This window comes from Mauremys reevesii, linkage group 1, assembly GCF_016161935.1.
Source record: "Mauremys reevesii isolate NIE-2019 linkage group 1, ASM1616193v1, whole genome shotgun sequence".
Lineage (NCBI taxonomy): Eukaryota > Metazoa > Chordata > Testudines > Geoemydidae > Mauremys > Mauremys reevesii.
The window spans coordinates 239,323,631-239,346,512 of NC_052623.1; the positions used below are offsets into that span (position 1 = coordinate 239,323,631).

Sequence of the window (22,882 nt, forward strand, 5' to 3'; positions counted from 1 at the left end):
TCTGGCACGTAAATACCTTGCAATTGTGGCTACAAAAGTGCTATGCAAACACCTGCTCTCACTTTCAGCTGACACTGTAAATAAGAAGCAGGCAGCATTTTCTCCTGTAAATGTAAACAAATGTATTTGTCTTAGCAATTGGCTGAACAAGTGAGACTGATTGGACTTGTCAGCCACTAAAGTTTTACATTGTTTGAGTGCAGTTATGTAACTTGTATGAGATGAATTGAAATACTATTTTTTTATAAGTGCAAGTATTTGTAAAAGTGAGTACTATACACTTCATTGTGTGTTGTAATTGAAATCAATTTGAAAATGTAGAAAACATCCACTATTTAACACTAATTAAAAATTATCACAATTACATTTTAGTTAATTGTGTGAATTAACTGCAATTAAACAGCCCTAGTAATCACCCAACTTTATTATACATGTGAGTTAATGTTCATAGAAGTAGCAACCTGAATGCTGATGTAAATAATTCATTTTTAAACCCTGAAGGAAGTCAGATTTTAGCTAAGTGTTCTCAAAATTTAAGAAATGAAATTTTTGTAAAGTGTTCTGTAATACTTGGTTTGAAAGCTGCATGACAACCTTTGAAAGTGACTAGGCAGTTACTTGTCCAACTGACTAGAGTTTACAGAGATAAAGTGAAAAATACATTTGATTTTCAAATTTTAGTTCCTTGTCACTTTACAAGAAAACCTGCCTCCTTAACATTTAAAGGAAGTTCAGGGAAGGCCATGACCCCACTAATTAGACATCTTTTCTATAAATATAGAATACTAAGCATGCTCATTCTTGAATGGTACATTTTGCTAATGTTGCTTTAATCATTAAGCCATCTACATTTTCAGTCATTTTTATTCATAAAATAAATTTACTGTACAATACACATTCCCAGCCCTATGTTCACTTCAAGCATCTGCATTACAAAAATAGTGGGTATGTGATGGAAAGTAGTCACTCCACACAATGTGAAATGTATTTAAAACCCTAAAATTGAGTTTGTTTTGGGGATGGATAGGGAGAAATATCAATACATGTAGGTGAAGACTAGGAATAGATAAATTAAAATCATGTTTTGTATTTACAAAGATAAGCACTAATCAAGCATTGTTTCATAATAGAGCAACCTTAAGGAATTGCCACAGACTAACAGCTTCCTCTGTTATACAAGCTAGGAAATTACATTTTTAAAAATATAAAATATGCTCAAGATAAAATTTAAGATGGCTTTTGACACCAGTCAGTAAGGGCTAAAGGGAAACTCATTTTTTTACAGCTCTCAAATGGAAATAAAATCTTTCAAATGCTGATACAATAGAGGCATTCTATAACATGAAGTTTAAGTTCCTAAACTAAAAGATAGGATGCTGATTGTGTAGTCACTGTCAAGAAACAGAACTAGTGATCTTTTCAATAATTTTTATAAAAACTTATTTTGTAAAAAGCAAGATTCCTTTAAAAGTTTGGAGAATTTGATCCACAGTTAGTTCTCATCATTACAATGCCTTTTATCACTTCCATAGGAGCAGTTCAGTCATTTCAATGACTAACTTGCATATTTACAATCTTCACCAAGCACGTTCATACAAGTTAAGTATTAAAGATTTTTAATCACTTCACTTCACTTCAAGGGAGGGGAAGTTATTATGTGAATTTGAACCATGGGTATAGTGATGCTACTAACATTAACTTTATAAACTCAAGTTTTTCCACAGGCTAATAATTCAGTCTTAGACATTTATATCGTGATACATTTTAGCCTACAAGGGCTCAAGAGTTTTGGGGTTTTTTAATTTGAAAAAAATTAGTTTACATTTACAGTATTTAATCTGATTTATCAAATGAAGCTTGAGTAGCAGATTAATAGGATTCAAACAACTTTTGCTATGTGAAAGTTTGAGCTGCCCAAGTATTTAGATTTGGCTAGTGCTTGTGTGTATAACAATTTTTGGTGAAGGCTTTTACTATACATATTTGAAGATTCACTTTAAAATTATGAAATTTTTTACATGCCAGAAAAAATATGCAAAGGAAGCCACACACATCAATTGAGGGTTTTTACCTCCTTTTCTTATTCAGGGAAGCAATTTGTCAAATTAACACTCAAAGGACAAAAGCCATGCAAAAGTTATTTCCTCGGCTTTTCACTTCACACCTACATACTGCAGCACATGTAGCCCATTTAATCTGATTCCAACAGTTTAAGTGGGAAGTGCCAAGTTTTCATTTCTGCATTTGCCTCAGGACTTAAAGAACGGGCCCTATTTTGCACAGTGAAGCATGTTAAAAGCACAACTCAGTCTATAAAGGGAGTTGAAGCAAACTTTAAAAACATTTTTAGTACCTCATGAAAGTGAGGGATTAATAGCACTATTAGAGCCTGCTACAGTCCCAGCTTCCTCAAATGGTTCTTTCAGTATACCTTATTTCAGCTACTTCAGTTTGGGTGTTTCCCAACTGCAGCTTCCCAAGTTGTGATGAACAAACATCTAGTTACAGACTAGAAACAGACCAACCTAGTCCTACAGTTTTGAAACAAAAGTCTGAACCTTTTCCCCTCTCTAAAGGTGATTGGCTACAGAAAGAACTGAGCAAGATGGGAGCAGCTCTTTTAATGTTACTGAAACAATTTAAAAATAGATTCAGTATCTGCAAAATACTTTAACAGAAGTATTTAGAACTGCTCATACGTGTGAGCAGAACATACTGTGGATACCTACAGAAAAGTACCTTCTCATATTAAATATTATTTACAAGTTGGTTTACTGCTGAGTGCTGATAAAGATTAACAGCATTAGGAATAACAAGATTTGTCATTTTAAATTAGTTATTTCCTAACTGCCATACCAAATGCAAGTGATGATCATATTTTGAAGCGGGATTCTTCAGGTCTGTGTTTCCACTGACTTCAACCAGGAATTGGATTAGGCCTTTAGTATTACCAATTCCTGTTGCGAAAGGTAGTTTTGACTATAAAATTTGTTAAAAGAAAAACAGCAACATGGATAGTACATAGGGTCTACCTGTTACTTTAACTACTCTTGGCCAAGGAGACTGATTTCAAGTGTCATGTTATTTAGGCAGGTGTCCTTTTTATGATCAGTAGCTTATACACATTTTCTATATGTGACTGTTTAGCTTGTCATTTGTTTTGAATGGATTAATACAAAATCTCCAATTCCACAACTGTATTGAGAAGCAATTTCCTACAAGAGTTAGGTCTATGGCAATCAACTAATCTGGTGCTAAAAACCTTGATATACTGTACACTGTATAAAGCATTAACCTGAAGTCTGATTTAAGATACAGGAGCTTTCTGGTGCCCTATTCAGTAACAAATGCTTGACAAGTGAACCCTGATACCCTAAGCTGTTAAATGTGCAACAAAGTTTGCTGACTTCACAGAATCTTCAGCTCTTCCTCAGGCTCAGATCACTGCTTGTTACTAATGCTGACAGAGATGTACTCTCCGATACATCTTCTTTCTTGAGATTCAGGAATGATTCTCTGGTGATCTGAAGGATTTCCCTCAGGCCTTTGTTTTCTTGCTAAAACATGCCAAAATAAAAAAGACACTTAAAATAATTCCAGGTGGAAATCAAGACAAAGAAAATGAAAATAAGATTATTTGGGGAGGAGATTAATTGTTTGGGATGGAAGAGGAAGAAAGTAGTCTTACATTAACCTGTGATTTGAGAGTGAGGGAGTATTTAGGAGTTCTATTTTTTGTTGTACTGAACAGGTATCTTCAGTATCAAGAAAAGTGTTCAAAGGAAGATATTTTTTAAGCAATGCTTAAAAAATAAGTTAAGCTAAGATTTTTTTCCCCGCTGATCCTCAATGGGAAAACCCTTATTTAAAACATTTCTTTGTGGCAAAGCATTGTGCAAGCACATAACCAGAAAGCTGCACTGCCTACCCCAAACATTCAAAAAGCGACCCCAAAAATATTTTTTAAGACAAAGACATGCATGTGGGTTGGAGGCTATTTGTCTTCCAGTTTCTGAACCTTCAGGATACACTTCTGTCACATTTTGAAAGCTTTTGTCTACAACCATGAGGGCTAAAAATTTAATTGTTTAAAAATGAAAGCTGAAACTCTCGATCATTTCTCTAGGAGCTGGAACTTTACAGAAAACATCCTAGTGCAGGACTCATGAAAAAAATCACAAGAGTTGGAAACAGAGCAAAGCTGACTAGTCTTATTGTCCAAATAGAGTATAATGCAAACAGGAGCATAAAAATAAATTAGATCAAGCTAATTCAATAATATATTACATTTTGTTAATTTTGTCATGAGATGAGATTGTTTTGGGTGGCACTAATATGATGGGAACAACAGGATCAGAAAATGTACATAGAACAGAAGTGGAGACTGAAAACCAAGAATGCAAAGCATCCTTTGCCATGTGGGATTAAAATGGCAGAAGGTGTAGAGAAGATTAAGCTTTCTTCTTCAAAATTACTGGCTTTGCAGACTTCATGGTTAGAGGTGATGAATGTTGAAAATAGTTATTTGAATGGTTCATACAGATCCTTAATTAAGCTGAATAGCATAGCATTCTGTAAAGGGCACAAAGAAGCACCACTGGTAAGGCTCTCTCTAGTCTGGACACAGATGCAATATTCTCTGCAACAAAGTCAAAGTAGACAACTGGAGCCAAGGAAAATATTTGGACAAGTGTCTCTCAGAATCTAGTGAGTGCCCAGAACTAATGTGAGAAGAACCCAGGCCTTTATGCTCTAGATCCCCAAAGGTGCGTTAAGCTTCTGGAGCCTGAGTGGAGTTGAGCCACTGCCCCAATCTCAGGGCACCTCTCTTCTAACTGGCACCCCTTCTGAGTGTGAACCCACTATCCAGCCACCTACCCCTTCTTAGCTCAGCACTGACTCCCCTGCACTTAAACCCATCCCTTTCCCAGAATGCCACCCAAAAGGTGTGATGCCTCCAGTTTACAGTGCAGCAGTTCTGATGCATACACACTTACAGTTTACACTTTGTACAGTCTAACATGGGGTGGGCACTAATTTTGGTAAGCCATCACAGGCCGCACATTTCTACTATATTTATGGAGGGAGTGTGAGGTCTGGGAGGGAGTTTGGGTGCAGGAGGCGGTTCTGACCTGGGACGGGGTTGGAGTGCAGGAGAGGGTGTGAGATGCAGGCTCTGGCTGGGAGGCGCTTACCACAGGTGGCTCCCGGCCGGCGGTGCGGCTGGACTCAGGCAGGCTGCCCGCATGGCATGGCCCCATGCTGCTCCCGGAAGCGGCTGCGGCCGGCTGCTGCTGGCACATTTCTGTGCGCTGCCTGCGCTCGCAAGCACCAGCCCTGCAGCTCCCATTGGCCGGTTTCCAGCCCATGAGAGCTGTGAGGACAGTGATGGGGGAGGGACAGCACACGGAGATACGCCAGGAGCAGCCAGCCACTTTCGGGAGCGGTATGGGGCCACGGCAGGCATGCAGCCTGCCTGAGCTCCCCACTGCACCGCGGGACTTTTAGCAACCCAGACTCAGAGATCATGAGGGGCAGAGGAGGCCGGACAGAAATGTTAGTCATGGCGGGCTGGATCTGGCCCTCAGGCTGTATTTTGCCCACCCCTGGTCTAACACCTTTATGCTCTTTCATACTTAATCCTGTAAAGCACAGGAGAAAAAACAGACCATGGAAAACAATAAAACATCTTAACCACAATCTCTTTCACTAGCTCACCTTTCTGTTGGAAGTGGCTGAAGAATAATCTGGATTCTGCAAGGTGGGCAGGGTATCCCCTGCCTCATGCATGCTGTCACAAGGGAAGTGAGCTCTCCCTCATAGACTGCAGAAAACAGCCCTCAAGCAGAGACCAGCCTGTGCTCTTTTAAAACCTTCACCATCTGTCAGGTGACACTCATGCCAGCTTCCCTGTATGAGCACAAAGTCACTTCCCACCTGCTAAAGCTGTTCTTCAGGGCAGGGACCAGTCTCTTGTCTAGAGTGACTATATTTCCAGTGATTGGGTACTTGAGACAATTACCCTCTATTGTTGTTTTGCCACCAGCCTTTGGCATTTGCAACCCTACATGGAGGCAGACAGACCACAGAGAAAGCAAAAGGCTGCAATTTCAAAATGGAGAGTTTGCAGCCTGACACAAATATAGGCTTCATAATCTCACACAATTCATAAACTGAACAGGCATATTCCCAATTTATCATACCAGGACAGCAACGAAGAATTTTCACAGTGCTCAAGTAGTGCAACTAGAAGAATAAATAGAGAAAAGAAAGAGGGGGGAGAGGTGGCCAGGAAAAGGAAATGTTGTATTAAAGGCTAATTCCAGTGATATATAAGCTGAGCATGGTCCCAATGCACTCAATTAAGCCTAGGCATAATATGTAGATAGTATGTAGCCCAGTTCTCATATAAACACTTATTTTAGCAACTCTGCACTTCAATTACTTGCTTCTGTCACCATGACTAAAACCAGATAGAGAGAGGAGATGGGCCAAGCAAAATAAATATGTTTAATGCCAAAAACAGGATGTAGATTAAAAAAAAAAGATATATAATAGGTGGTCAAATAAAGAGAGAGCTTTAAGTTTGAGCAAACCCTTGTAATGTTGAGCAAGGGAGCATTTCAAAGCTACAAAGTTCCTCTGCTTTAAGAATACATGTTACATTGTAATTTTATTTCAAAATGTGATAACACTTGCCTCAGTGCATTTAGCAGCAGAGGTGGGAAGAGAAAACCTTGTTGCTGCCACAGCTTCTTTGATGTAATACTTACTTCAAGCTGAAAAATACGCTCCTGCTCTTTGCAACCCTGCTGCTCATCAATTTCAATGGCTCTTCTCATTACTGCTGCCATTTCTGTAATTTGGTCCACATGCACTTGTAGCTCCTAAACCATAAGTGAAATAAAAAGCTTTACCAATATATTCTTTCCTGCATTAATAAAAGTGAGCATTAACTGCATTTTAAACTACTGTGCCAGCTATCAGAAGTTTGAATTCTACAATAATTTAGATCTAGCAGTAAAAAAAAAAGCCCCACAACGTTCCAACATTAACTAATATTACTGTGACATAATTTATCCAGTAAACTTAAAAGAAGAAAGTCATCTTAGCAAAAGGCTTCTTCAGTCTCATGCCTGTGGAAGTTTGGATCAAGCTTGTTACAGTATCACCAAAACTGACCACATAATCCCTACAGAGGTAGTAATAATTTCTTTGCTCTTGTTCATTCCTAACAGTCCTTGCAGTACATCTACTACTTCCATTGTGGGATGGTCCAGACAACTTCTAGTTTTTGTGAGGTGTCCTTCATCTATGTTTGTACTTTAATCAATCTTTGTTATCTTGCCTGCCCACTAAAGGACACATCTGTTCTTTGGTCAAAATTTTCTATTTTACACCTCACCTGGAAGATTAGTAACCCATTGTCATCTCCCCCCACCATGCTGGGGAATTGATTCTACACCAAACCAGAGGAAAGCATGTCACCCATATCGCCTACACCATTTTCTGCACCTATTGATTTTGATGTATTCCATTTAAACTCTGCTTTGCTTAGTATACCTGATGACATCAGAATAGTATGGCTACACTAAAATCATTCAAGAGCATCTGAAAGCCAAATATTAGTTAAACAACAAAGCTCAAACGATTCCCCAAAACAAAGGAACTCCTTGTATATCCCAGGAGGGTTTATATTAAAATAAAGTTGAAATCAAAAGCGTAACTATTAAAAAAGTTGAAATAATGTTTAGGCTTTAATAAGTAAGTTACAAAGTTAATTCCATCTTTAGCTTGCCCCATTGTGCCTACGTATTGCAGAGGCTTGAAAAAGCCCATGATCTTGCTAAATATGCCTGATCTTCAGGACATCTGCTACAAGAGATATGGAATTTTCTTTTTTGTTTTGGGTCACAATAATGATATTCTTCTATTGTTTACTATTTTCAAAAAGGTAAAGTAAAACTAAATAAGATCTGGGAAAAAAAGAAAACAAAAAAACAAACCACCCAATTTTAAAATGTACATTCTGATTTGCTGCCAACTGCCTCCTCTCCAGACCATAATTAAGTGCTTCATGGACATGTTGAGCTGCACTGATGAGGAGGAGTCCTTCAGGGTTGTTACAAGGACACATTTCAATCACTAGTTTAGAGTCATTACAATGTTAATATGGATGTAAACTTTAATTTTAAAGTACTACAAAAAAAAGTTAAAAGGTGTGCAGTAACCAGTGTTTGAGTTGCAATAGCTCTGTTGTTTGAAATATTTGGTTGTTTTAAAAGTTACCATATGGTACAGCAAGGATCAAGTGCCTGCAAAAGAATTTTTTTTTAAATAGTCAAACCAGTTTTTAGGAAGTTTAGGATTAAACTATTCGTAGCAGGAAACAGAGCATATTTCTACACCATATTTAGACCAGTTTTCACTACTTAACACCATACAGATTTTTTTTTTGGTATATATGATATTTGAAAATATTTATTCCAGTTTCTGTTTGAAAAAAAAATTAATTGCAGAAAGCAATGTGGAAAACTTCAGTAGACAAGTGCCAACAGTTGCTTTACCAGTGAACACTGTTCTACCAAGTGGCAAGATTAATTCCTTGGACACAAAATTTGGAGTAATTATATTCTTAATGCCCATAAGAGATGGACGCTTTTAAACCGCACTTCAAGGTTATCCAACATTACTGATTATACAGACTTAGTAGGAAGTACAAATGGTGAAATTCCAGGCATCTAGACACATTAAAGTCTCCCCAACGGACATACTAAATGGGACTGAATTGGACCAAAAAGATCAAGAGGGCCCTGAAATGTCTCTGCTAAAATAATACTTTCCACAAATAAAATACTCTTGGCTTAAATCAGAGGGAGATGTATAGTTTCCTTGCTTAGGATTTAAACTGTTACTGAAACAAATGCAGTTTCTTTTAATGCTTCATCTTCATACTTTTCTAGACACAAACTCACTTTATAGTACCTACATTTTTTTAACTCCTAATGTTACATTCTATTTGAAATTCTCTCTTCCACAGAGGGAGTTTTTCCGATTTTTAACCCGAAAGGTTAACTGGAAACTCCAAGTAGAAGTGAACTGAGGGAATATCCCACTGTTTTATTCTCAGCGTTTATCTGTGAAGTTACTTCTGGTACCTAGCAACGTTTATTATTCTATTACTTGTATGTAAAAATCTATTTCAATAGCTCTTCTAATGAAATAGTTTACTGTAACAATTGCAGTACTTTCCATTAATGAAGAGTTTATTGTGCCATCTTACAAAGGTACAATTTAAATACATGTATTAATTACTTTAAAAAGATTAATTGAACATTGTCACCTTCTGGCAAAGCCTATTAAAAAAGTGAAAAACCAAAATAACATGTGTCAGCCTTAACTAGGAGCTGAATAGCCTCATACATACATACATATATATCCTACTGATGGCAGGTTAGAAAAACATTGGCTTTTAGTAACCCTTTACTCTTCTAGCTTTCCAGGATAATCAAGCAGCTCACCCAATATGGACAACTTCCAGATCCACTCAGACATCCTACAATGCACTGGTTACTCCATAGCATCTCTGATTAGTGCTGAAACAGGAAGCCTGCCTGAAGGGGTGGGAGAAGAGAAGAAATGTAAGCCTGGTTATTCAATATTCAGAAGGTTCTCCCAAGGGTTTTTTCAAAACTAGTTTAATACCTTCAGAAAAGCGGTTGAATATTGAATAAAACAAGGCTTACCTTATTGACCCAGCACTGATCACAGAAGCCATTAAAAGTCACAAGTGCATGCTGGAACACTGAGCTGATCTAAATTATTACTGGAGACTATGATAGCCAAGAGTCCAATATGGCACAGCTGCCTCTCTCCCTCCCCCTCCCCCAGGTCTACAAGAGGAAAAAGAGAATTATGGAAATGTAGTAATGAAATGCTCTTTGATAAATGCCTAAACACACATCACAAGCATCTAGTAAGATTGATCTGTTAGTCTGAACAAGCTTCCTGTCCATGTTTAAGTAGGCTATGCTATAAAACTTGGGAATTGCTAATGCACTTTTTAATACAAAATGACATTTGCTCAATTATCTTATTATACTGACACACGACTACAAGTTAGAATTTTTTTAAAAAAACATATTACCATGGAATGTTGTTCTTTCAACTTCGTTATTATACCAGGATCATCCTTTTTGCTGGCCATGAGCAGCCTAAACATCTGCTCTCTGTATTTGCTCATTATGAGTTCCAAAGCAGACTGATGTTCTTCGAGAGATGTACGTAGTTCTACAAAAACAATTAAAAATTGCTTCAAGACATGCATGCAAAAATACTTCATAGGAGAAAACTAATACAAGCTCTTAGACACCACCAAACAAAGTCTGCATAGCACTTGTGCTGAGAAGTTCTCCCACAGCCAGAACCTATAGAGTCCCTTTATGCTGCTCCAGCCCTTTTAACTGGAGTCAAGTGGCCAGAGAAAAGGGTGAGGATCTCACTCCTAGTGCTCCACTTAAAACACCCAGTGCAGAGTCCATCAGGAAGTTACTTAGGTTACTATTTTGATCTGTAACTCTGCAGAGTTTGTCTGACTTCAAACGTGAGCAAAACTTTGTTTTGTTTTGAGATACAATATTTTGTGATTCTTCAGTATATAGCACCAGCAGTTAATTTTCACAAAACTAAGCTTTTCTGCACCAAAAGCTCAAAGCAATTAACCATTACAAAATTAATAAAGGGAGGAAGTTCAGCCCTGGTGACCCCATTAAAATGGGGTTGGGACCCACTTTGGAATTGTACTTAGTAAGCAGGGCTGATCTTTGAGTTTCTAGTGCCCTACAAACAGGTAGATAACTTCCTACATGAGACAAGAGCGTGGTGAATATGAATCTGTAAGTGCCCCCTTGCTTAGGGTACCCCAAAACCATCAAGTCAGAAGACATTTCATTAGACTATTTTTTAAAAAAGAAGTAGAAGCCTCCCCTGTACATAAATAAGTTATTTTCTTAACAGTAAGAGATATATATTATATATACATATATACACACACACACACACACACACACACAGAGATAGATATATTCTGTATAATAACAGTGAATAATAGTCAAGTCACAGGATAAATAAGAGCTATAAGACCTATAGAAAATTGCCAGCAAAACTACATTTTAAAAATCTCAAAGGAAAAATAGTATGCCTGAATTGTTTTTTTTGTTCACCATTGTAATAAAGAAGCCAAATGTCTACACAACCAGTGTATATGACTGTTTATACTAGAACAGCAGTTCTCAAACTGTGGGGTGGGACCCCAAAGTGGGTCCCAACCCCATTTTAATGGGGTCACCAGGGCTGGCTTAGACTTGCTGGGACCCGGGGCTGAAGCCAAAGCCAGAGGGCTTTAGCCTGGGTGGTGGTGCTCAGGTTACAGGCCCCCTGCCCAGGGCTGAATCCCTCGGGCTTCAGCTTTGGTCCTCTTGCCTGGAGCAGTGGGGCTCGGGCTTCGGTCCCCCTCCCCGGGTCATGTAGTAATTTTTGTTGTCGGAAGGGGGTCGTGGTGCAATGAAGTTTGAGAACCCCTGTACTAGAAGAATTTAAGATTAGAAGAGAAATTTCTTAGGATATGATCCTACATCCATTGAAGTCAATGACAAAACTCCCACTGATTTAAATGGAGCAAGATCAGATCCTTAAAGAAGAAAATATTAAGCTTCACCTTTATTTTCCTGTTGCAGTTCTCTGATCTGCCTGTTTTCCTGCTGGATACCCATTACTAATGTAGATCGAGGCCGATGTCTTGCTACCTCATTAAGTTCTTGAATTTCTTCTTGGTACTAGTAGAATTAAACAGAGTTAAAAACAAAAGTTTCTTGTGTAAATGAAGGCAAGCAAGTGTATTAGTCCTGACTGACTAGTTTCAAAGTTGGAATCTGACCAATATTAAATAGCCCTTTTGATACACTGCTTATTATTAATTAACAAACATTTAAAGACCATTAACATGAGCTAATTTTTAATAATCTTATGTCTGAAGGTTCTGCTGACCATTATAATTCCCCTGAGATGTATCATTTACTTCACAACTTTAAAATAAAGATAACACGTTTTTCTACTTTACTGAAATTGTTAATATGACAGGATGGGTCTCCCAAACGTAGATACCACAGAGCCTTTATCACTACCGACCCACCCACAGAATCTAGTAATATCCATTGGTTAAGATAACAGCAGAGAGGAAATTATTACCCACTCAAAATAAGCTGAACAGGATACTTTGTCACAGAAGAAAATCTAAAGATGAGATGAGAATACTTATGCAAGGGAAAACAAGGAGATTTTTGTATAGAGACTTGCAGAAGAACAATGTATTAGCTGAGATGTGCAAAATTAAGCAAAAATATTAAGCTACATTTAACTACTTCACAGAAGAGCAGCACATGGACACTGAAAGTGCCAAAATAAATCATAAAACCCAATCCTACAGACACAGGATCATGCTTAACTTTAAGCAAGTACATGTTTGCAGGATGGGGTCATAGTAACCGTCAAGTACTTTGTTTGTAGAATCATAATTACTAGAGACAAGAGACCTATTGGATCACAGATTTCATCTCAATCCCCATGAGATCACCAGAGGAGGTCCTGGATATTAAACAGATAATGCACTATACTGTAGGAGTCGACAATATTTAAACCAGTTTTAAAATAGCGATGTTTCAAGTGTTTTCAAAGTGTCTTTTTAAGTGAGTAAGCAAAATGGGAAAACAAACCTGCTTCATCGCTTCCACCCGCTTGTTGAGAGCTGTAGTCTGTTCAATAAGAGCTTCTGCTGCGTTGTCATGTTCTCTTAGTCGCTCTACTAGTGCTTTAGCATCAGCTAGGGCTTTCTCAATTGTGCAACTCATTTCTAAAAAAATAAATTTAATTATTTCCAAGACAAGGACAATTTATCATGCAGCTGTATCACCACCATGTCATACCTCAAACACATCAAATGTGTTTTCATTAACTCAGAAGCAGTCAGATACAGTCTTTCCCTCATCCGCAAATAAGGAGAAACATCCTCACATTGCAGGAACTATTTTCTCCTGGGGAACAAGGAAACTCTGCATCCCTCATGGAACCCTGAGGCCCCCCATTTCCTTCACCCACCTTTAATCCCCCAAATTCACCATAGCCAAGAGAGGAAATGAAACTTTTGCTATTACAAAAAGTTATGTTATATTAACTGAAATTCAAGACACCTAATTCAGGGTTTCTCAAACAGAAGTTGCCGCTTGTGTAGGGAAAGCCCCATGCGGGCCAGGCCGGTTCATTTACCTGCCCCGTCCGCAGATCTGGCCGATCACGGCTCCCAGTGGCCGCGGATCGCTGGTCCGGGCCAATGGGAGCTGCTGGAAGCGGCATGGGCTGAGGGATCTACTGGCCGCCACTTCCAGCAGCCCCCCATTGACCCAGAGCAGCGATCCGCAGCCACTGGGAGCCGCGATCGGCCAGACCTGCAGACGGGGCAGGTAAACGAACCGGCCTGGCCCACCAGGGGCTTTCCCTGCACAAGCGGCGACCTCTGTTTGAGAAACCCTGACCTAATTAAAGGCCATCAAAAATACAGGGATAGCACTCTTCCCCTTTATTTACACTTCAACCAGATTACTGCAGCTAATTTCCTGGCAATCTTAATAATGGAACACTATGTTCAAAGGACATCCAGAGAGTTCTGTTTCTGAGACTTAAATTTATCCCATAAAATTCAGTAATACAAGGCAGAGATGGAACCATAGGTTGTTTGCTATTCTGAAAGTAGAATAGCTGGAATTTAATATGGAACGAGAAGGAAAACTAGAGCAAAGAAAAGAGGGGCAGATGTGTTCAGAGCTGGCACCTTCATTTTGGATTATTGTTCTGGCTCGTTCCTCCAGAAGGTATTACAGCAGTCAATATGAGACATGAAGACCAACTTCTTGCAAAGAAGGATAAGCAGGAAGGATAGAATTCTGGAGGACTTGAAGAGACAATGGTGTGACTTGCAATAGCCTTTTTGGGAAGTGTATATGAAAAGAGGAAAATAAAAATTTATTTCTAAATTTGGTTACTGAAGACCTTGTGGTGTTGAAGCTTAAAAGTTGTGTCATTCCCCCCCTCCCCATATATTTTAAGGTCCCAGTGATGTATTTGAGAGGGGAGAAATCTAGAACTGATGCTGAAAGGCTAGGAATAAAGGTACATTTTTATGAATCTTGAGTGTAGAGGTGACCACTAACCAGGCAAGAGGAAATCACCCAGGGAAAAATTTGGAGGCCCAGAATAGATGATTTTTATCTATGTCTAAAAGTGGCTCCAGCTACCATTGCATATACTTTCCTCATGTCAAAATATGGACTTTTTAACTGAACTGAGTAACACATCAATTTAGGACACAAAATGAACATATGGAAATCAATTAAAACTTTGTGATCTATCATTACAGTCATCGTGACCAGTGACTCACTATGGCTAAGGTAGCAAAACTGTATATATTCAAATTTGAAAAACATTGGCCTTATGAGATTTTATACCCTTAGTCTTGGTACTCAGATTATATTTGGTTTCTTATTTGGAGATTTTGATGCAAAGTCTCTTCAGTCATTTTTGAGTTCAGAGTATGGAGGAAAACCCACACACTTTTTCTATTAAAAAAAACCTGCTCATGCTTTTGAGCAGTAAAAAGAGCTACAGTAAAAAGACAGCAAGAGTTTGAATCTTGGCATAATACACCTCAACCTCGACATAACGCTGTCCTTGGGAGCCAAAAAGTCTTACCACATTACAGGTGAAACCGTGTTATATTGAACTTGCTTTGATGCGCAGCCCCGCCCCCCCGGAGCACTGCTTTACTGCATTATATCCAAATTCGTGTTATATCGGGTTGCGTTATATCGAGGTAGCGGTGTAGTAGCCCTCAATGAAGAGTAGGGCTTTTATTTGCCTTGGGGAAAATTATAAACTATTAAAATAATAACTTCTGAGCATGCTTACCGAACACATGCCAAGGGGGATATTTTCAAAAGCACAAGAGGTCATTTAGGTAACAAACTTACCTGAAAAAGTCAATAAGAGTTGGGAGCTTAACTCCCTTAAGCCCCTTTGAAAAATCACAGCCAAGATTTTAAGCATATCCTAATGAAGCCCCTATTTCACTACTGATTATTCTGACAGACTAGTCCAGGATGTGCTGGTTAAGATGGAGAATGATTCAATGAATCAAACATTTACACGTGAAGCAAAATCATCCCCATTCCTACCTTACTACGATCGGGGGGGGGGGGGGGAGAATAATTTTATGATTGCTCAACAGTGTTCCTGCATTTTAAGAATATGCTGCAAATCTAATTCTGCAAAGATTTTGATATCTATTTAAATTACACAGACGTTTTAATTTGATTAATTTCACCGGAGACTCCCTCTCTGCCCTGAATACAACATGTAATATACAAACATGTTTACTTTTGTATTTATGTAAAGGTAGCCAAGTGACTTTTCAGGGATCCCATTGGTAGAGAATGGAAAAAAAACTTGTTTATTCAGCAAGTAAGTTTCACTTAAAAACTGGCAGATGCAGGCTGGCTGTAAATGTGTAAACGGCTGTTAACACTACAAACATTTACAGGAAAAAGTTAAGTCTTTCCTGTTTAACAGGTGCATCTTTAACAGTTAATCTTGTGGGTTATGCTTTTCCATTTGCGGTACCTAGCCAAGTTCTTTAGAATTGTGTGTGTTGCCAGATACAATCAGATTGATTTATTTTGTCTTAATCGGGCCAATATTAGAGGGTTTTTTAATTAATATTAATGGAGAGTTGGCTCATATGTTTTTTTTTCCCCACTCCCAATCTGTGTTCTTGTTCTTTCTAGGTGAGAACACTTACAACAACAAACACAAAAAGTTTGGCGACACAGGCTGGCAAAACTGTGATAGAAGCAAGGTTATCCAGAACCATATTTAGACAGTTTAAAAATTGTTCTTTCATTTAATTTTCCAGCCCACTATGAATGGAGCCTCACACCTTACAGGAGAAACATTTTTTGCAGTCTATATTGGAGCTTATATATCATTAACTTTGATTCAACTACACCTTTACTGGACTTTTCAGTGCTGATGCACCTTTCTAGGCAAATAATCAATTTTACCCTTTCTACATTGCAGTAAAAAGCTCCTTTGTAACAGAACCAGCAAGGTTCTGAATGACAGTGAATGACTCAAGAAAGCCTGTGAAATGTTTATGCAGGATGTATGGTTTCATAGCTCTGGGGGACTTCTTGTGCACAGCTCACATTTAGGGGCAAGTCCAGGAAAAATACAGCAACATACGTCCCACCAAAAATAGCGGGATCCCAGATGGTGCAGAAGATACTCCCAGTTCTGATGTTAGTGTCTTTGAGTGGGAGATTATTATTTACCGATAGCTGAAAGCCTGTGCTGTCACATGGGAGCAATTTGTAATGCCATGTGTGTAAAACAGCTGAAACGGCTTAAGAAAGTAAAAATTAGACAGTAACAGACTGAACCTGGTTGAGATTCCAAACATAGTGAACTTTCAACCATACTTGTAGCTGCTTCCATCACATCACACTGTACATTCATTTTAGTTTTCAGAGTGACACAGACTGACATTCTTGGAACCATAAGCCAGGAACCCACTAGGCTGGGCACTGTACAATCATTAAAAAAAAAAAAAAAAAAAAAAAAAAGGATAATCCCTACAGCACAAGTTTGAGACTTTCTACTCAGCAGTTTGGGCTGTGCTTTGGAAAAACATTTTAAACTTGAGCAGAGATGTGACCAGTCTGTCTACAGAGTTGGGAATACATCACTGAATCTATATATCTGGAAGGTTTTCTTTGCAACCATTAGGGGCAATAAACTTAACACTTACAATCTTAGGCCTTGTCTACACTACAAGACTATTTCGAATCTACTTAAGTCGAATTTGTGGATTCGACCTTATGAAGTCGAATTTGTGTATCCACACTAAATACACTAATTCGAACTTCTGAGTCCAGCGGTGCACTGTGGGAAGCTATCCCACAGTTCCCGCAGTCCCCGCTGCCCATTGGAATGCTGGGTAGAGCTCGCAATGCCTGCTGGGGGAAAAAATGTGTCGAGGGCGGTTTTGGGATACTGTCGTCATTGAACCGTCAATCACGCCCTCCCTCCCTGAATGCGCCGGCGGGAAATCTGATCGCGCCCTTCTCTGGTCGGTTACAGCGCAGACGCCACAGCACTGCGAGCATGGAGCCCGCTGCGATCATCGCTGCACTTATGGCCGTTGTCAACTCCTCGCACCTTATCGTCCACCTCTTCCACAGTCAGATGCTGAGAAATCGGGCGAGGAGGCTCCGGCAGCATGGTGAGGAGAGTGGCGCAGACCTCTCAGCCGCGCCGTGGAGATCATGGTGGCAATGGGTCAAGTTCATGGTGTGGAACGGTGATTCTGGGCCCAGGAAACAAGCACAGACTGGTGGGACCGCATAGTGCTGCAGGTCTGGGATGAATCACAGTGGCTGCGTAACTTCAGGATGCGTAAGGGCACTTTCCTTGAACTGTGTGACTTGCTGTCCCCTGCCCTGAAGCGCCAGGACACACGGATGCGAGCAGCCCTGAGTGTGCAGAAGCGAGTGGCCATAGCCCTCTGGAAACTTGCCACGCCAGACAGCTACCGGTCAGTAGCGAACCACTTTGGCGTGGGCAAATCTACCGTGGGGGTTGCTGTGATTCAAGTAGCCCACGCAATCGTTGAGCAACTGCTCTCAAAGGTAGTGACTCGGAGCGTCCAGGTCGTCATAGATGGCCGCCACGATGGGATTCCCAAACTGCGGTGGGGCTATAGATGGGACTCACATCCCTATCCTGGCACCAGCCCACCAGGCCAGCGAGTACATTAACCGAAAGGGCTACTTTTCAATGGTGCTGCAAGCACTGGTGGACCATAGGGACGTTTACCAACATCTTCGTCGGGTGGGTGGGCAAGGTTCATGACGCGTGTGTTCAGGAACTCTGGTCTCTTCAAACGCCTCCAGGCAGGTACTTTCTTCCCGGACCACAAAATAACGGTTGGGGATGTGCAGATGCCTACAGTGATCCTCGGGGACCCGGCCTACCCGCTAATGCCCTGGCTCATGAAGCCCTATACAGGCGCCTTGGACAGTGAGAAGGAACTCTTCAACTACCGGCTGAGCAAGTGCAGAATGGTCATGGAGTGTGCTCGGACGTCTCAAGGGAGATGGCGGAGCTTACTCACTCGCTCGGACATCAGCGAAAAGAATATCCCGTAGTTATTGCTGCTTGCTGTGTGCTCCACAATCTGTGTGAGAGCAAGGCGAGACCTTTTGGCCGGATGGGAGGTTGAGGCAAATCGCCTGGCTGCTTTACGATCAGCCAGACACCCGTGCCGAGAGAATATCCCAGCGGGAAGCGCTGTGCATCCGGGAGGCTTTGAAAGCTAGTTTCCTCGCAGAGCAGGGTAACCTGTGACTGTCCACTTGATTTTAAGAGAGCCTGATCATGGGCCTGTGTCTGTATGTGTCGAGTTAGATCTGAGCTCACAAACCCGGTTCTCCAAGTTTCCCCCACTTCCAAAGCACGTTTTAAAACTAATGACATGTAACAGTAATTAATAATAAATCTTTCGTTGACTTTGCATTTCTGTTCCTGGGTTGAAACATGGAAGCATACTGTGCTGGGTTCGGTGTGCACTGATGTACAGACCGCTTGTCCAATACAGGACGGACAGCCTCCTGCTCCTACATAGGTCTGTGGGGTGGAGGACGGTTTACAGTGATTGTGCATATAGGGGTGGGTTTGCAGGAATGGGTGGGTTTGCAGGAAGGGGCGAGGGGTGCCGTCTTTTGTTAGGGGTTTGCATGATGGCTGTGGGCTGTGGGTTTGGGCGTTGGAAGGGGTGAGGGGTGTGGGGGACGGGTGAGTATCTGTCCCTGGATGAGGGCTCTTTTTGGGGCTCAGGGCAGCGGAGAGGCTCGTGGCTACGGTCGAAGTGCATGGTAAGGGAAGCCTGACTTTACATTCGGGGATGGCAGGCGCCAGGACCCTGGACAAGCATACACATCAACGAATGACCCGGGGCAGCATACACCACACAGACTGACCCTTGTGCCTAGTGACTGCAGTCTATGTGTGCCCTGCAGTTGACCCTGCCCCCAAGTCTGTACCCTGGTAATGTGGGCTATGCACTGCAATTAAAATCCCCACACACACAAAGTCTTCTGACACGAGAAGCGGAAACAGAGAGTAACAGCAAACCGCTTTTAATAATGTTATACACAGTGGGGTTGAAACTTGGATTTAGGACTGGGTGATCCTGTAAGGGAAGAACTTCTACAAATTTAGAGCGAGAGGTGTCTTGTACATTAGCGCTCTGCTGCGTGCAGTGACAGTTCTCACGGCCCCTACCGCCTCCTTCTTGTAACTTTGGGTGAGGGGACAGGACTTCTTGGCGTTGGAGGCGGTTGCAGATGCAGTGCAGGGGCTCTCTCTCCTGCCTGCGGTCCTGCAGAACATCTACAAGGCGCCGGAGCGTGTCCGTTTGCTCCTCATTAGACCAAGCAGCGTTTGAGTCGCCTGCTGGTCTTCCTGCCGCCACCTATCCTCCCGTTCGATGTGTGTGCGATGCTGCTGACACAGGGTCTCCTCCACTGTCTCTGCTCTGCCGCCTCGGCTGTGGAGCAGGCCATCAGTTCCGCGAACATCTCGTCCCTAGTCTTTTCTTTCGCCGCCTAATGTTAGCCAGCCTCTGCAGGTGGATGACGGGCAGTCCGGGAAAGAGCCAAGCTGTGTGATGGGAAAAAGTAAGTGATTTCCTTGAACAGATACATGTGTGCGAACAGTGAACACAGTCTAGTCAGTTTCTGTGAACAAGACCATACAGGGCACCTAGTCTCACGAGATCTCAGGCCAAGTTCGAGATTTGAATACGCTTTCAGTGGTTGCGGTCTTGCACAGGAGAGATGCCAAGCGGGAGGGACAGCTGAATCCGTCTAGCAGCCAGTCCTGGTAAGCCTTACAGTAGAGTCTGCTTAACAGTTAATGGATAGCTGTGCCCTCCCGCTAAAGGCAATCTGGAAAGCATAAAGTCTGAGCCTTTTCCAGCCCCTCCCGGCAGTGCACGGAAAGATCACTGTATGCTTTTCCTCTGTGGCCTCCAACACGTGGCTGTTAAGCGAGGTCATTCTTATGCAAAGTAAAAGTCTACCATTCACAATAGTAACAGTACACTAATTGCCCTAATTAGATGCAGCACTTCCAGAACGACATTACCCTGAGGCGTGTCACTCGGAGTCAGAGAGAGCGGATGCTAAGGGAAGCCCTGCACAGACCAGGACCATATGCAGCAATGCTGGTGGAGGTGATGGTTCCTATGTACATTAGGATGTCCTGGCGCGGAAGAGTGTGCTTCCACGGAGCACCCAATAAGGCACCTCTCCCCAGGAACCTCCTGGAGGCTTTTGAGCTGCTCTCTGAGAGCTTTTGAACTGTCCCAAGAGGATTATTGCTCTATTCCTATATGTGTGGACCTACTTTTTGTATAGTTTGAGATTTAAAATTTTTTATATAGTATTTCTATTTTTTATATACCTGTTTTTTAAAAAATAAATGTTTCCATGTTTATAGCACTTACCGCCTGATCCTTCCCCTGATTCTGAGTCCGGGTTGGCGGGACGGTTGGTAGGGGATCTCTGTGAGGGTGATGAAGAGATCCTGGCTGTCAGGGAAAGCGGGAGTGGGTTCGCTGTCGCCTGCGCCGTCCTCCAAAGACCATTCCTCATCTTCCCCATCGGCGAACATCGAGGAGGAACTGTCCCGGTACACTATTCCGTCCTCGGAGTCCACCGTCACTGGTGGGGCAGTGGTGGCAGACCCACCTAGAATGGCATGCAGTGCCTCGTAGAAGCGGCATGTCTGGGGCTTGGCTCCGGAGCGTCCGTTTGCTGCTCTGACTTTTTGATACCCTTGTCTTAGATCCTTGACTTTCACGCAGCACTGCATCGCATCCCGGCTGTATCTTTTGTCTTTCATGGCTTTGGAGACCTTCTCGAAGGTCTTTGCATTCCGCTTGCTGGAGCGCAGCTCCGAGAGCACAGACTCCTCGCCCCACACAGCGATCAGATCCATGACTTCCCGGTCAGTCCATGCTGGGGACCTCTTTCTATTCTGGGATTGCCCGGACTCCTCTGCTGGAGAGCTCTGCATCGTTGCAGATGCTGCGGAGCTCGCCCCGATGTCCAACCAGGACGTCAGATTCAAAGTGCCCAGACAGGAAAATGAATTCAAATTTTCCCGGGTCATTTCCTGTGTGGCTGGCCAGAGAATCCAAGCTCGGACTGCTGTCCAGAGCGTCAACAGAGTGGTGCAGTGTGGGATAGCTCCCGGAGCTACTAAGTTCGATTAGCATCCACACCAAGCCTAATTCGAGCTAGCCATGTCGAATTTAGCGTTACTCCACCTGTCGGGGTGGAGTACCAAATTCGAACTAAAGAGCCCTCTAGTTCGAATTAAATGGCTTCCTGGTGTGGACGGTTGAGCGGTTAGTTCGAATTAACGCTGCTAAATTCGAATTAAAGTCCTAGTGTAGACCAGGCCTTAGATTCTATGACAACTGCAGCCTCCCTCCTTCCCCAAGGAAATGCCTGGCTTGAGATATCCACTTGCCATTTAGATGCCTTTTCACTGATTTCAGAAATGTCAGGGTTAGCACAGAACAAGATCAACAACTCTGACAGCACAGCAATACAGCCACCTACATGCTCCCTTCTTGCCACTTCCTGTCGCTAACTAATTACTTTGAATCTTATCAAACTCAGTTGCCTTAACAACATACTAACCCCCCCCCGCACACACCCACACCCTTCCTATATCTTTCTGCCTTTCTCCATCTCTGCTAAAAACCTCTCTGCTCGGTTTATTTCTCTCCCTTTTGATGATTAATTTTCAAACACGGAACAGTTTTACCATACAGCGCTTGGGCAAAGGCACGTCTGGGCGAGCCCTGCACGCAACCTCTCGTAACACCCAGAGCGAGCAGCATCCCCCCGCGTACATTTATCAGGTAAATCCCTCCGCGTCGGACAGCAAAATGTTTAAGCGATGCCGCTGTGCGAGCCCCCGTGTTCGGGATCGTAGCGCTAGGAGAGCGGGGGGGGGGAGAGGAGGGTGCTTGGGGGGGGGGCTGCCCCAGCCTGACGTCGGCAGGCTCCGGTTGCCCCACAGGCGCGTGCCCGATAGGGCTGTTTTGGTGCCGCAGCGTCGCGCGCCGGGCGGGGCAGGAAGGCGGGCGGCAGCGCCCGATAATGTTACCTCACGACAGCGGCACGTATCGCGATATCAAGGGCGCGCGCGGGTGGACGAGGCCCTCCCTGGCTAACGTTCACCGGGCACGGCCACAGGCGCCCGAACGTCACAAACGCCGCCGCCTCCCCCGGCTGAGCGCGGCGCCCCCAGCCCCGCTCCCCGTAGCCCTCCCCGACTCACTCATAGCCGGTGGCGCCGGCAGCGCTAGGCGCCGCGAGCGGGCGGAGGCCGCCGCTTCAAAGAGCGGCGAGTGCGGGGGGAGGCGCCAGGCGGAGGAGAGACCCCATGAGGGGGGAGCGAGACGCTCCACAACCACAGCTACCCGCCGGGAGGCAACAGAGACTAGATATCGCGAGACTTCCAGCCCTTTCCACCTGCTCGGCTTGTGGTAAAGTGCCACAGCCAAGTATCGCGAGAGTGTCAGTTTCTCTTGCGAGCCCCTTGGGAAGTCCCGCGAGAGGCTCTACGGACGGTGGGGGAGTCTCGCGATATCGCTGTGGTTACGGTAGCCAGGGACGGGCATGGGGAGTGAATGAGCCGC

The 22,882-nt window shown here is 42.7% G+C and overlaps 2 protein-coding genes across 12 annotated transcripts in view; one reads left to right on the forward strand and one right to left on the reverse strand.

Moving 5' to 3' along the window:
• Nucleotides 1–809: 809 nt before the first annotated feature.
• FGFR1OP2 (FGFR1 oncogene partner 2) lies at nt 810–22,654 on the reverse strand. 6 transcript variants are annotated; one of them, XM_039542629.1, is made up of 7 exons: nt 21,633–21,782; nt 18,338–18,340; nt 12,771–12,907; nt 11,717–11,834; nt 10,148–10,290; nt 6,774–6,887; nt 810–3,557 (listed from the first exon to the last, which is right to left on the reverse strand). In XM_039542629.1, exons 3-7 carry the CDS (start codon nt 12,903–12,905, stop codon nt 3,420–3,422), a joined length of 648 nt encoding a protein of 215 aa, XP_039398563.1. In that variant the 5' UTR covers nt 12,906–12,907; nt 18,338–18,340; nt 21,633–21,782; the 3' UTR covers nt 810–3,419. The 6 variants fall into 6 exon arrangements, with proteins under 6 accessions (XP_039398563.1, XP_039398541.1, XP_039398570.1 ...); XM_039542607.1 differs by lacking the exons at nt 18,338–18,340; nt 21,633–21,782 and adding an exon at nt 22,522–22,654; XM_039542636.1 differs by lacking the exons at nt 18,338–18,340; nt 21,633–21,782 and adding an exon at nt 22,348–22,481.
• INTS13 (integrator complex subunit 13) overlaps nt 22,601–22,882 on the forward strand; it is a 38,027-nt gene continuing 37,745 nt past the window's right edge. For 2 of the 6 annotated variants that reach the window (XM_039542452.1, XM_039542588.1), the window contains exon 1: nt 22,601–22,817. In XM_039542452.1, coding sequence (XP_039398386.1) covers nt 22,627–22,817 — 191 coding nt within the window. In that variant the 5' untranslated portion in view covers nt 22,601–22,626. Of the gene's footprint in view, nt 22,847–22,882 lie in introns of all 6 variants that reach the window. The other 4 variants (XM_039542499.1, XM_039542466.1, XM_039542578.1 and 1 more) reach the window with 4 other exon arrangements.

Bases quoted from the DNA above. Each gene is read 5' to 3' on its own strand.
- FGFR1OP2 (XM_039542607.1), bottom strand. The intron at 11,835-12,770 runs GTTTGTTTTCCC...TAATTCTACTAG, and splicing joins GGGTGGAAGCGATGAAGCAG to TACCAAGAAGAAATTCAAGA. The intron at 10,291-11,716 runs GTGAAGCTTAAT...TTGTTTTTGTAG, and splicing joins ACTGCAACAGGAAAATAAAG to AACTACGTACATCTCTCGAA.